The 14,371-nt window shown below is 39.5% G+C and overlaps 1 protein-coding gene across 1 annotated transcript in view; it reads right to left on the reverse strand.

The window, feature by feature from the left end:
* Positions 1-14,371, reverse strand: part of SEMA3D (semaphorin 3D) — a 245,719-nt gene that overhangs the window by 93,000 nt on the left and 138,348 nt on the right. Inside the window, exons 7-9 of the mRNA XM_019509509.1 lie at positions 11,232-11,325; positions 7,926-8,054; positions 1,058-1,200 (exon numbers count right to left, since the gene is read on the reverse strand). Of these exons, the coding sequence (XP_019365054.1) occupies positions 1,058-1,200; positions 7,926-8,054; positions 11,232-11,325 (366 nt within the window). The remainder of the gene's footprint in view (positions 1-1,057; positions 1,201-7,925; positions 8,055-11,231; positions 11,326-14,371) is intronic.

The following is a 14,371-nucleotide window of genomic DNA, read 5'->3' on the forward strand; positions in this document are numbered from 1 at the left end:
AGTTGACTAATTAGCTCAGCAGTAAAGCATCACTGTTTATGCATGCACCTTTATTAGGTATTAGGGTATGTTCAGGAAAGTACTACCCTACAGCAAAGTAATTGCGTGTGATGAAACAGATGTCGACGATGGCTGGGGCATAAGGATAGTAAAGTGTGGGGGCTGCCTGCTGCACAGCTCTGTGCTTTATCATTCTTGTGCCCCAGCCAACCCCTCCACTACCCAGCGCTGCCACCTGAAGCCCAGAGCTGGCCCTCCAAGCCTCCGCCTTGGCTCAAACTGCTGCAGTCCTGGGTACACGTGCAGACACTGTGCCTGTGCCAGTTTATCATATTGCCTTAATGGCACATATAGATGCACCTACTGGGAATTCTGGTAAGACTTCTGGGACCTGATAAGCTAAAGATTGTACAGGTCAGATATTTTCAGAGCTTCACACTAAATGTACAATGAGACTCAATAAAAAACATGAAGAACTTAAGAAGTTAAAATAGGACATTCCATTTTCTCACTTTAAAAAAAATGTGAATGGCCATTTTATGGAAATTCACTAAATACAAACATGTTCATAAATTGATCCATATGGTTTAAAAACTTTGTTTCTCTAAACTTTGTCAATAATTGCCAAGTCCATGAGTCCAATCAGCAAGCCCCTTAGGGGCATCTGCAGTTACCACATCTGTTGCTACAGGATATGGGTTATAGCTGTGGCTGGGAGAAACCAGTGCTGGCTGCGTTCATGCTAAAAGCCCATTTACTTTAGCTCATACACTTGCCCAATACTGAGCCTCAGCTAAGGGGTGACAAAACCAAGGCACTCACCACAATGCAGCTGAAGTTTGCTTTTTAGATGCAAAATTATCATCTTATTATGCTTACTACTTATATCAGGTTCATTCTGCAGGAAATTTTAGATGATATTAGTAATCCATTTCCTTGCATATTACTAAGACAGCATGTTCTGTATTTATTAAAAAAACAAAAAAAATTGAGAGTTTTCTTACAAGAAACAAATTACATTTGTTTCTGAAAAGGAAACATATAATGCATTTCTCACCTTACACACTCTTCCAACTCGGGAAAGGATTGTTTTATCAGAGGTACTGCTATCTTGTGATATTTCTCGGAAAAAGAAATAGATTTTGTCATCATCTGGGTTGTACGTGTCCGGGATGGGGAAGAGTCCAATAAATTTTGCTCCTAAAAGAAGTCCCCAAAAACAGCAACATGTTATAAAGGTGTAAAAAATTCCTTAATATTTGAGATCAAGATTGCATTTTTATATCCATGTAGTGAAATCAGTGAGTTGTCATAGAGGGCAGTTTTGCCTTTATCTTCAATGGACCAGGGTTGTACCGATTCCCAAAGTATTTATTTCTAGTATGACAGCTTCACTTTCATTATTTATATTGGCATAGATGGCTGTCATTTTGAATGTAAAGATATATTCAGGTTTTTAGGCCTAAAAGAAAAATCTGTAATAAAGTGGATTTTTTGCTTGTATGGATTGTGTATAACTAGACACAGTAGAAAACCACATTTATTAGAAACAGTATGGAAGAGGGTAATATAACATCTGTTTGTTTATAGACACAAACTCATATATTTATGGCAGCTTTATGAAGCTAATCACATCCTACAATAGCCTCACAAAGCCAACGGTTTCCCTACACTGCAGTGCTAAAATTACTTGTTAAGCCATTTGGTTCAACCCCTGTCCTGCTTGGTGTTTTCTTTTTCACATGTGTAAAACCTTGGGATTTTCATTTTGCTTATCCATTCAAACCAGAAAGCAAATGCATGCCAGACACCTTAATAACTGGAACGCAGCATACATTGCATAAATAGAGGAACCCGACATTTAGGAAAATAGCTTTAAGATGTCCTTGTGATAAACCACAGGACCTGAGCCCTCTTGAGGGTATTAGGCTAACGCACAGAAAACTGCTTTGCTTCCAGGAGAACAGGGTAAGTAGCCAGGCAAATTCAGCAGAGAAACACCCTTGATGGTGGGATCCATTACCTGGGCTGACACTGAACAGAAGTTTTGGCCTTCACAGGATGCAGTAAAGTGCCTCCTTTCTCTTAGGGATTTGGCTGGCAGAGAAAAGGATAACATGGAACCTAGAGTAAAAACTGTACTGATGTTTTAGACTGTTGGATGATCTTTTCCCATCTTTTTAAATATGTGCATTCATTTATATTTTCATTATTATTTATATTAGGAGCTAGAAACTCTAGGCATGGGCTATTAGCCCAAAGTACTAGGTGCTGTACAAAAATGGAACAAAACTATGGCCCCTGCCTCAATGCTTGCAATCTATGCATGAGATAAAAGATAGAATTTGTTTAAATTCCAAGTATGTGCCTTTGTGCCAGATGGTACAATTTCTGGGCTTGAATAGGTACAATGTTATTCCACTTTTAAAACTAGGATGCCTTAATTGTGTATCGAGTTGCATAAATTTAAGCCAGGATTTTCAAATGAACTCAAGGAAAACAAATATATTCAAATCTCCACTGAACCCCCTCTATGCTCTTTTGAAAGACCCAGATCCAAGCATTCATAAGCTTCCACGGCTACCTAAAAAATCATGGATAAACTCCAGCAGCAATGCTCCCCCTGCACTGGCAAGCTGAAGCCTGGGTGCCATACAATCAGCTGATTATCAGCTGGGCTGAGGGAGTCTCACACCCAGCTGCCCAGAGCTGCTCGGTACAGGGTTTAAAGTCCCCGGTGGGGGAAGCTGGAGGATCCACCTTTGGTAGTCTCTGCTTCCCTACACTGGGCAGCCCAGCCAGAGCTGTCCAGCACAGGGTTTCAAGTCCTGGTATGGGAGGGGGAACAGAGATTTTCCCCTCCTGGGGACTTGAAACTCTGTGCCAAACATTTCTGGCCAGGCAGCCTGACACAGGAAAGCCTCTGATCCCCACACCAAGAACCTCTTCTCCTGCACTAGGCTGCATAATCAGAGCTGCCTGGTGCAGGGTTTAAAGTCCTTGATGAGGAGAAGACTACTCCCCTGTACCAGGCTACCCTACCAGTGCTGCTTGGCGTGGGGTTTAAATCCCCAGTGGAAAAAGGTAAAGGCTCCTGCCCCCCTGTGAACCTCTGCTTCCCAGCTTGGGTATTAAAACCTAGGCAGCCCTGGCTGGAATGTCCCCAGCAGCGAAGGCCCTTTGGCTTCCCTCCTGCCCAGCCTATGGCTGGACTGACAATCAGCTGATTGTTGGCCACTGGCCCCACATTCAATTTAAGGTGCCATGCAAAAAAAGTCATAAAATATTCTACATTATATGTGGAACACTTTCACGGTTTGTTCCCCATTTTATGGCATCTTAAACTGGATGCATGCCTTCCTATTTGTGTGTTAATTAATACATTCATTGCAGCATAAATGTCATGTGTAGACAGGCCTTAGATAGTTTTTATTTTTAAATCCACATGTGCAGAGCTGAACTCTGAATTTCAATTATTTAAAATTAAATTTCAGTGCTTTACTTGGCAAATAAACACAAAAAACAAGCTCATAAATATGTTCTTGGAACAGATTTAGAAAAATCCCTAAAAAATTAAATAAAAGAACAGGAATACTTAAAGACTTAAAATCGCAATTGAAAACATAGATGTTGAAAGTTAAATCAAAACAAAAATATATTGGAAAAGGTACATGAACAAAGAGATAGAAATCACTTTAAAAACATAGCCCTAGCTCATGATACAAAAAACAGATTGCATTCCACCAATAAGCCTCTGTCTCATCTTTTGACTTCTGTTCACACTATATAGAAGAGCAAGGTCTAATCAGCTATGAGCTGAGGTTACTGAAGTGTTGTACGAGAAACAAACTGCATTTGAAATCATTGTTTTCATCCCCATGCATGTGGTCTTTATCACTCAGAAATACATCTGACTTCAATGGAAAGTTTTCTTAATTGAAGATTTCATGGTTTGGCCATGTGTAAGCAAACAATACAGCACTAAGGGAGACAGCAGATCCTGAGAATAGATAACACATTAGATCCTAGTATGGCATGAACTTTTAGCAATTTGCTTCCATGGGGTGTATTGAGAGCAGTAGTAATATTACAGATTCTGTTATCACCAAGATCACTGATAGTCTTACAGCCCAATTACCTTCCTCATTACATGTTCCAATGTAATATAAGAGGACTCAATAATCAAAAGGCTTGCTGAAGGTTATTCTACATATAGAAGCCTTGTTAAGAGGCAAAGTAAGAAGTCCAAATGTCAAAGGCACCAAGCAATAGAAAATGCCCAGAAAACAGGGATGTGAAGGAAGAAGAATGAGCTAGTGGAAGACCCTCTGCATTAGCAGTCTGTAGTTTAGCCTCCAGAGACGACATGAGGACATGACTAGTCCCGGCATACTTAGGATGCAGAAGAAGAAGAGTCATTCCCTTTAGTATCATCCTCTGACAAAGAAGGCTTAGAACTGGGGCAAATCCTAAGAGATAAATACTATTCAAGGAGACCTTAACTCTGATTATGGCATTAACTGCCAGTGGAAGTGGGAGGAATGTGAATTTGCTGACTGTGTGCACATATATGGCAGATACAGGACTGCAGAACTTGGGAACCAGACAATCCTCATACAATCCTTTTCCTCTGACACTTGTCATGTACATGCTTAGGTGGATCAAGTCATGTCCAGTGCTCTCCAATTTTAAGTATTTAAGCCTCAGGACTTCTCTGACTTTGGTGGCATTCTGAATAGGAGTCCAGATGTGTATGCGAATCACCAGAAAGGTTATCTATACATCTCTTTTGTGAGGCTGCTATTTATGTAAGAGCCAAGTGTGAAAGAGCTGCCATACACAGTATCGTATTAGTTTTTCCATTTTGCTTTTATTTTGCTAAACCTTCTATAGGCGAAACAATCTTGCTTCCAAAAATATTTTAATAAATCAAAACCGAATTTAAAGATGCCAAAATGTATTCTAGTGCAGCCCTCTCTACACTTTAAAAGGAACAAGTCACACATTTTTCATTTATTCTAAGTAAAACATGACTCACTCCTGCAAGTAATTTATTACAAATTGTACAATTACTTAATTATGTACAACCATTCCTGGAGGTCTAACACATGCCTGGTAAATGGTTGGTAAATTCAGGTTTTGAAAGGTTGGGTTATTTTTTTAACTTAAAATCAAGTAAATATTTTTTTAACACCAAAATTTGCTGAAAGCAGAAAATGTAGGTGACCATTAATGTTACATAAAAACTAATAATGAGCTGAGTATTATGTTACTGAGCACACAACATGGTTAAATCAGAGCTGCAGTCAGAATTTCTTCAGCCTTAACACAATCATTTTTAACACACTTAAGAAACCCCAAGTTCATATTTATTTCAATGTATAACACTTCATCAATATCTGGGTTCAGTTTCAGATGTGCTGCAGTTGTAGTCTTTTAAAATGGCTCAAACCAGAGCAAAATCTAAGTGAATATTAAGTTGGAGCTTCATTGTTTTCATAGCATGGGACAGTTTTCACACTGCCATCTCTCATACTAAGCTGTTTTTTTTTAGTCCCAGCAACATTAATATAATACACAGTGTCCTTGTAAAGCTTTCAAAAACACAGTGGGTTTAACTGAAAACAAAAATCAATAATGAACATATCTACAAAGTTTTAAAAAAAGAAAGAGAAAAAAGCCCTATAGCTCAGGACTAAAATATACACACTGGCTACATCCAAAAAAGTGTGGACATTTGGTTCCCCGGGGACAAGTGGCAGCGGTGCACCTTGCACCACAGCTGCTTCTCCACGGAGGATGCCAGTATCACACACGCTTTAGTGTGCAGCATGTTACCCTGGAAGTGGTAGGGGAGGCTGGGGCCAGCACGATGCTTTACTTGGGGTCCTCCCGGGGCCACAGCAGTGGCGATCCTGGCTGAAAGCCGCAACATGGCTCCGGGCAGCCCAACTCTGCTTTTCAGCAGCATGCAGTGCTCATGTGTGTGTTGCTCTAGTTCTTTTTTGTGCAGGCTTTTTTGATCCCTGGATATCCAGAGGTCAGAAAAAAAAAAAACAGTGCAAAAAAGCCCTGGAGCAGTGCACACATGGGCAGTGTGGCCTTGCATCGCAGAGAACACCTGACTGTGCGGTATGTGGTGCTGCAGACATGTTGGCGGCGCCACATTCCACACGGCCACACTCATCTGGACGTGCACACTATGTTCAATCTCTTTGTTTTATATGCTGCACCTCTTTCATGTTCCTTTGTTTGTCTAGGATTCCTTGCAAATGCACGTGTAGGTAATTTAGCGACGTAAAGGAAACTACTCATGCACAGATACTGACAGGGCAGATAAGTGGCTGTAATACTGGTCTCTTCAGTAGCACGTTTCTTTTGGCAGGGAACTATGTCGTCTTACATACTAATGTATTGACCACTATAGCCTACAGGCTCCTTAGGTCCAAACTGTACTATTGATCTTTTAGCCCACCCGTTTGCAAACTGTTTGGAAAAATGGATACTGTCAACTTTCCAAATTTTCTAGGGATGGATTGGTACCCACACTGATCATCAAACTTATAATACTTTTAGCTGAATGGGGGTGGGGGGGAAAGGAGGAGTGTGGAGGTGGCATGTTATTGTGGACCAGGTGTGGTCCGTGGCTCAGTTTGGAAACCACTGCTTTATAGGACAGTAATTTTCCTTTTAGAAAACTGGTTAAAATTTTTATGCTAAAAGGACTAGTCAGTGACCACAGCTATAAAACTGGACAGTTTGTTAGGGAACTAGCTGCATACAGAGCCTCAAAACTTATACTGGTTCTACTTTCTAGGAATGCCATCCAGGCCTGGATCACATGTTGAACCTGCCCTGCCTTACCCCATATTGTCTAGCAGCAGGGGACAGATGGCATCAGCAGGATGGGTGGGACACAACAGGCATAGGACCAAACACATAAGGACTGCAAGGATGGTGAAGAAAGCATTTGGAAGGTCTCCACTGACCTTGAAAGGGCTCACTCATAACACTATGGGTATTCTAAGCATTACCTTTTTTTGACTCAAGAGAGATGCTGGGATGGGGGTGTTGAGGGAAACAGGTGAGGAAGGGAAGGAGGTGGGAGACTGAGAGACTCTTGTTGGAGACTCCAAGAATTAACAGATGAAATAATTCCTTTCAAAGGAAAACTGCTCGAAAGTCAATTCGCTCTTGTGGTCAGCAGCCTCTGGTTTCACAAGTCACTCAGAAAAGGCACATAGGCATCCAATATCAGTGGACAGTGTTATCTCATTTTTAAAGACAAGTGACTATATATGGACACTTCAACACTGGATGGTTTTAGGACTGTGGGTGACGTTCTCTGTGTTGCTTTGTGTGTGGTGGGAGGCTGGCTCGGTGTGAGTGTGGACATTTTCAGAGGCTTTACTAGCTTAGAATAGTTTTTAATCAGCAAGTGAAAATGGTGTTTTGCTTGGGAAGGTAGTTTAAAGTGCCCTTAGTGGTTCTAAACTGCTGTTTGCAGCAGCAGAAAGTATTTTTTCCTTCCAAAAAAAGACCTCCTACCCAACAGAATAGATTTTCTAGCCTGTCAATTTAACACACTGTAGGAAAGAGCTGTGACAAAGTAATTGGAAAATTAGTTGAAAAAAAATCCTTCTGACAATGCTGAAAATAGAAACATTTATGTCACAAAATTATTTCCAATGGCTGTACATTATACAGACATATGGATCAGAGGTCTGATAATCTAATTCCCTTGAAACTGCAGTATTTTCCTTTCTGGTACATATTTTCTATACTTCATCAATTCTCCTTCTTAATCCTCTAGTTATACATCCCCAACAAATACCCTTAAGTGATTGCATCTATGTTAGTTATACAGGTGTTTGAAAAAGAACAGAGACGATATAACTAGTACCAGCATATGTTTAACATCTTACCAGTAAGCCAGTAATGTTCAGAAATGTCAGTTCTAATGTAATGGTGGTCCTGAGACAGGCCCAGAGAACGTGTTAAAGCAGTATCTTTGCCAAGGAAATCAGAAGCTGTTCCAGCATAGAGGTACTCATCTGTAAATGAGAAATAGTGTGGGTATTTCAAGAGCACTGTATATGTGGTTTAAATCATTCCCATTTTTACTGAGGGAATAAACACAGCTATATATATTTACAATTCTAATCTTAAACCACTGGGCTTTTTAAATTTTAATTCTAACCTGTGATTTGATCAAGGTCCTTGAAGGAGAATGTTTTTGGTTTTTCTAAGTGGCTTAGGAGTTCAAATTCCATTTTCAAAAATGACTTGGGTAGTAATGAGCCTAAATCCCATTGGCTACTGAGTGAGACTTATGCTTCTAAGTGCCAGTGTGTCATTTATGAAAATGAGATCAGGTTTACACAAATTAATATTGCATACAGCTCATACTACTAATCTTGAGTTTGAATACAGGATCAAATCCTGCTCATTCTACCTTGATGTACTTACCAATGTAAATGAGCCTTTCCTGGATAAGGTGGTCAGGATTTCACACAGAGTGAAATTTCATCTATAATGCATTTGAGTTGTGCCAGCTGTAAATACAGCTACGGTTTATTCTGCTATGCATACAATACATACTTTCCTGATATCTGAGCACTGTATAAAACCAAAGAGCACACAAGACCAGACCAATATTTCCTTTTTTGCTCTTTGAAAAGAAACATTTAAAAAACGATCTTGCTGTAAACGTTTTTCATAGCATCATGCATTCCATCATGTTTGTCTTCCTTGCAAACCAAAGAGATAATTTACCATAATGGATTTTTTTATATAACAGAATTAAATATAATGGTGATTGTTGTTGTTGTTGTTGTCTGCAATGCGAAACAACTGAACTATCATGCATGTTATCTGTAATTTACTGAAAGAAACTTACACTTCACAACAATCACATTGCATGTGTCAAAACCCACTACTTCAACTTTGACCTTGGTGGAAACATTTTTCAGGGTCCCTTTAAGGAAAAAGTCGCATACTGAAAGCATATCCAATATTAGTACAGTGCTGTATGTTTTCTTTTTTAAAAAGATAAATGTACTTTAACAATTAAGACCCAAAAATCTACACACAGTATATCCAACCAAATAAATCTCTCCCTCTTTTATTAACTTGGATTGGTATCATGAAAGTGGTCTTTCCAGGGCAATATTTAGAAGTACATCTTTCAGACATTGCGTCTCCACTGTGCAAGAACAATAGCATATTCTGAAAGGTAAATGTCATAATGAGGAATGGACAGTATTATTGGTGTTTGCTAACTGACAGGCATTCAATGATTGATAAATCTGAAGGGCTAAAAGAAAAAAAATGCTGATCCTCACTTAACTCCTGTTGACAAGAACTTTTCAGCACTTTAGTTTTTTGTTGTTTTTTTGGCATCCTGCATTCCAAGTTCTACTTATTTTCTACAAAAGCACTGGTGAACAGATTTTTAAATAAGAGGGATCCTGAACATTAATATAAATAATAACAGCAAATAAGAATGCTGTGTAACAATAATGGTCTTAAAAAGCCATTTTTCTACCCAGATGAGGTAAATGAATATTCAAAACTTTTAATGATATCTGTGACTTGTCTGTGAATACTCATAACAGCACGTATTTACAGTTTGGGTTTGGGGTTTTTTGTAAGGATATGGGCTAAATAAACTCTAAACTGGCAAAAATCAGCTCCCATGTATTCTAGCCACCAGGATTTTTTAACATAATGAATAATTAATCAGTTGAATTACTGCCAGATTATTTGAAAAATTAAAAAAAAAAAAGAAAAGAAAATAAATGGAACAGAATAAAAACTATCTGGGCTGCAGTAAACCAACTAGAGAGAAACAGAGATAATATATAGTGCATATGTATATTTTTATCTTGAGATCTCCAAATTCTTTGCAAAGGAGAACAATATCATTGTTCCCATTCTGCAGATGGGAGAAGTGAGGCACAGGGAAAAAGAAATATGAACCAGAAATTGAGATCTCCTGCATCTCAGTGCCATGCCTTTGCCAGAAGTCATACAGCTCCCTCAGGCTCCTAGCATAATCTCCAGTTGATGTGTTAGGAGTGGCAAGTTATTTCATAACTGCTCACCGTGCTATTTCTTGTACCTTCCTCTGAAGCATTTGCAACCACTCACATTCATACAGGGATACTGAATTAGACAGATCACTGATTTGGTCTGGCATGGGTCTTGTTATGTTTAAAATTTTATCTTCACAAGCTGCAACATAGCAGTTTTTCCATTTCAAAAGATTTAAGAGAAAAGTCAAAGTGTTTTAGTGCTACTGAAATAGGCAAACAAGACTATAATAAATCATAGTGTTTGGTCACATTAGGGTAAAGAGAATGGTAGAAGTTTTTGGAATGCTTGCTTAAAAATAGACTTCATGGCCATTAAAAATACTAGGGGTTCCTGAGAAGGATGACCACTGGCTTTAATCTATTGTTTTTAATAAAGGAAGTGCTGGCCCATCTGTTGGGTCAGGATCACAAATCATCTATCTTATTATCTGGGAATAAAGACTGAGCATTAGTCATATTCTTTTTATAACACACAATGACCAATACTTCAAAGCACTGTCACCACTCCTCTTCTGTCTCAAATGAAAATGTCACGGTACTTTACTCTTATCTTCCATTCGTACACTTGATGGATAAGTTAAATTAAAATTGTCCAAAGCTACGAACCAAGCCATGACTAAAGTAACTCGTCTGGTGGTTTGAAATCCGGAGGTCAAGTTGACCTTTCACGGCACCAAATGTCAGGCCACGCAGCACCAGAACCTATGCAGGAGGCAGATTGTGCTATCTTGTTCTTAGATTGAACGCCTCAGAAGTGGCCATTAAAGTAACTGGAAGCATCAAAAATGTATTTATGGAAATGGTTCATGTCAGTGGACTTCTAAGGGCAGAACACATTGGTAACTGTAGACAGAAGCCCAAAATTATTTGAAACACTGGAGAGGTATGTCTTATGTAACAGAACTGATCAATAAATATGATACCATTTTGATTTTAAATAGGCATTGCTTCCATTTACTGGCTCCCTCCTAGTTCCCTCCTTAGCATATGCAGATTTCAGGATGCTGTTGAGCCAGGTAGGTCATCACTGCATGCAAGCTGATTTACACTTGCTGAGCATCTCCGCTATTTTCAGTATTTCAGAATATGTTAGTGAACATGTGAGGGAAAAGCATCCATGCTTTAATGTCTTACCTGTCATTATGGAAGCAAAAGGCTGCTGAGGATCGAAAGGACATTTCAGTCTGCCAGACTCCAAGGTCTGTGTGTCCAGTCTGAAAACTGTTTCCTGAAAATAAATAGATGTTCATTATGGATGTGTTGCTGCAGAGAGTGTCTCAGTCTCATGCTTACTGTTCTGCTAATATATAAAGTGGAGATGTATTAGAACAAGTATCTGTTTTGTATCTGGCATTTATATTTCTAGTTTTATGATATCTGTTGCATATCTAGATTTGTGTTTTTTTTACATTCAGTATTTTAATGAAGCAGGATCATTTAACGCAACTAAATGAAATAAAAATAAATTGATTGGGAAAGAGATACAGTATTCAATTCTGGCTGAACAAGGGCTAGATTGTGCCATAAAAAGCATTTCCAGTGAGGAGGGAGTACACAGAGACTAATGGGAGGCCCTGAAGAGATTCTGGCTGACTCCACCTGAATTTCAATGTGGGGGGTAATAATACTCACTACAGGTTCAGCTCAGCCTCACTTTAAATGTGTGCATCATATGTATCTTCTTGCTCTCTTTAAGAAGGCTAATGGTACAGGGGGTGTCATTATGGAGCAGTGGCTCTAGTATCTGTTAACATGGCTGTTAGCTCCTGGGCAGAAATATGGGACATAGGCTGAAGCAGAGAAAGATGGTAATTAAAAAGTAATTAATAAAGTAAAATAATTTACAAGTTGCTAGTTCTATTTACAACCTTTAATTGCCAAAGTGCATGCTTCACACTTGTTTCCTTCAATGGTTTCCTAATATTTAGAGGGCTTGTACTAACATGTTTAACACTTAAAGACTCACCTGTGCTGAAAAAGAGAAGTCCAAGACCTGACTGAGGATTTGACTATACAGGGATGTTTTACTGTGGTCAAGCCAATATAACACCCCATGTAGTGGTTTTTTTAGTTTACCTATTAACCAAAGTGACAAAAGCTGAACTCAAAGAAACATTGCGGGGGGGGAGCAGGGTAAGACTATCCACACAGTGAATTTCTATGTTATAATTTCAATTATTTAAATTCACTGCCTAATTTATTCTGGTATAAATTCCACCCCCACCCTATACCTTCCATTTACACAAGTACTAATATTCTTGTGAGATCAGAATAAGCTCAAATAACTCAAAGGTTCAAATAAATACAATTGCATCTACTGATGCGGCTAACACTTGCATGCTTAACTTTAAGCATGAGTGACCTTGTTGAAGGTAGTTTAACTATTTGTGAAGGTAAGAAGATCTCTTTGTGAAATCAAGGCCTTACTTCTTTATTTTCAGATACTTTTACGTATACTCAGTCTTGAGTTGTTTCATAAAATTCAAATAGGATGGATTATCAGTAGTCTATTTCAAAACTCTTCTAGTATTTATAATTCAGTTCATCAGCCAGTTTAACCTAAAAGGTTCATACAAACTTTTGAGGAGATTAGGGGGAGATTAGTTCATGTTAAAAATGGCCAACCAATATAATTTAGTTCACCCGGATCCCTAGTTAGGTCAAACTAAGTGCGAACTGTACTGAAGTTCAGGACAGTTAGACTGATCTAAAAATGGCCAACCCAATCTAAGTTAATTGTACCTCGGAGGGAGTCAAATCGGGTCTGGTGAGACTGATCTAACTGAACATCTGAACGTCTGTACAGTTCCTGGCACAGCCCTGGGGCTGGGAAAGATCCACCAGTAGCTCCAGACCCAGGACAGCGCTTTTTCTAACCACCACCCCCAGCACCTGACTATTTTTAGCCCCTCCCCCACAGATGGACAACCTCTCACCATGGACCAGCCAGCTCTCCTGCCCTAAGCCTGCCAAACTCAGTATCCTAAAGGCCACTCCCAGTGTCAGTCTTAGGAAGTAAGTTAGACTGGGGGCAAGGGTGGGCAAGATTGAGGTTGGTTCACTTGGGGGAAGTTGCTTGGCTGGGGGGGAGAGAGAAACCCTCCACTCCACCAAACCCACATCATGGACCCTGCTAGCCCCCCCGATTCCACCAAACTTTCCCAGACCACACCAGCTCCCCACTGCAGACCCAGATAGTCCTCGGATCCCAACCTCACCACAGACCCCACTAACTCAAAATCCTCCAAGCCCCCACAGACCTTGCTTGCACCCGCAGGGTCCCCAAGCTCCTAACCCCCCCATCCTTATTTACCTTAGATCAGGTGACCATTTTAACTCATTTTAACCCCTGCCACCCCATAGCCTCCCCAAATGCCTGTATGTACCCAAAGTTATGATGCCATATAAGTTAAGTTTTTTTTCAGGTAATTTTTCAGGTATTATGAAGCCTTATTGAAATTAATAGTTTAAAAGTCAATTTAAATGAATTATTTAAAATTATTTAAAATTTATTCATAAATTATTTATGAATTATTTAAAATTGCCCTGACTTAAAATTACTCCACCCTGAATGAAGGTATGAAGGACAGTTACTTTTCTACCATAGAGGCCCATTCATCACCAGACTTCATAATGAGTTAGATTGATGGGCTTTCATTTTTATTTTCTTTTTTAGGTTTTTCCTCAGATGTCTATCTATACATTCTCTAGGTTCAACACAAAACATTGGAAAGAAAAAATGTCTATAGGATAATTAATAAATAAGTTCCCTAAAAAGGCCCTTTCCAATCCAGGAACAATTTTTTTTTTCACCCCCATTCCTTCATCCACCTTATTCTTTCAAATGGTAGACCCATTCCAGTGGTCCTCCATAAAAAATGCCATGGTACCTTGGTTAGGGTTGTTAATTGTAGCCATGTTTGTCTAAAGACATAGACAGACAAGGCTCTTTGGGTAGATGGTCTTTTATTAGACCAACTAAATAGTTGGAAAAATTGTTCTTTGCAAGCTTTTGGGTACAAATACCCTTCTTCAGGCACAGGGAGAGTTTGTTGTTTCTTTATGTGCTCTCCATGGTACCCTGGGGTGCTGCAAGACCCCCTCAGGGGTGCCACAGTATGGATGCTGCCTCAGTGGCCAGGTAAAAGTGCCCCACATGCCTTGTACACAGCCAGGCCAGGAAAAGCTGCAACACACACACACACACACACACACACACACACACACACACACACACACACACACACACACACACACACACACACACACACACA

The sequence above is a fragment of the Gavialis gangeticus genome, unplaced genomic scaffold (genome assembly GCF_001723915.1).
Source record: "Gavialis gangeticus isolate Ggan-Ray unplaced genomic scaffold, GavGan_comp1, whole genome shotgun sequence".
Taxonomy (NCBI): Eukaryota; Metazoa; Chordata; order Crocodylia; family Gavialidae; genus Gavialis; species Gavialis gangeticus.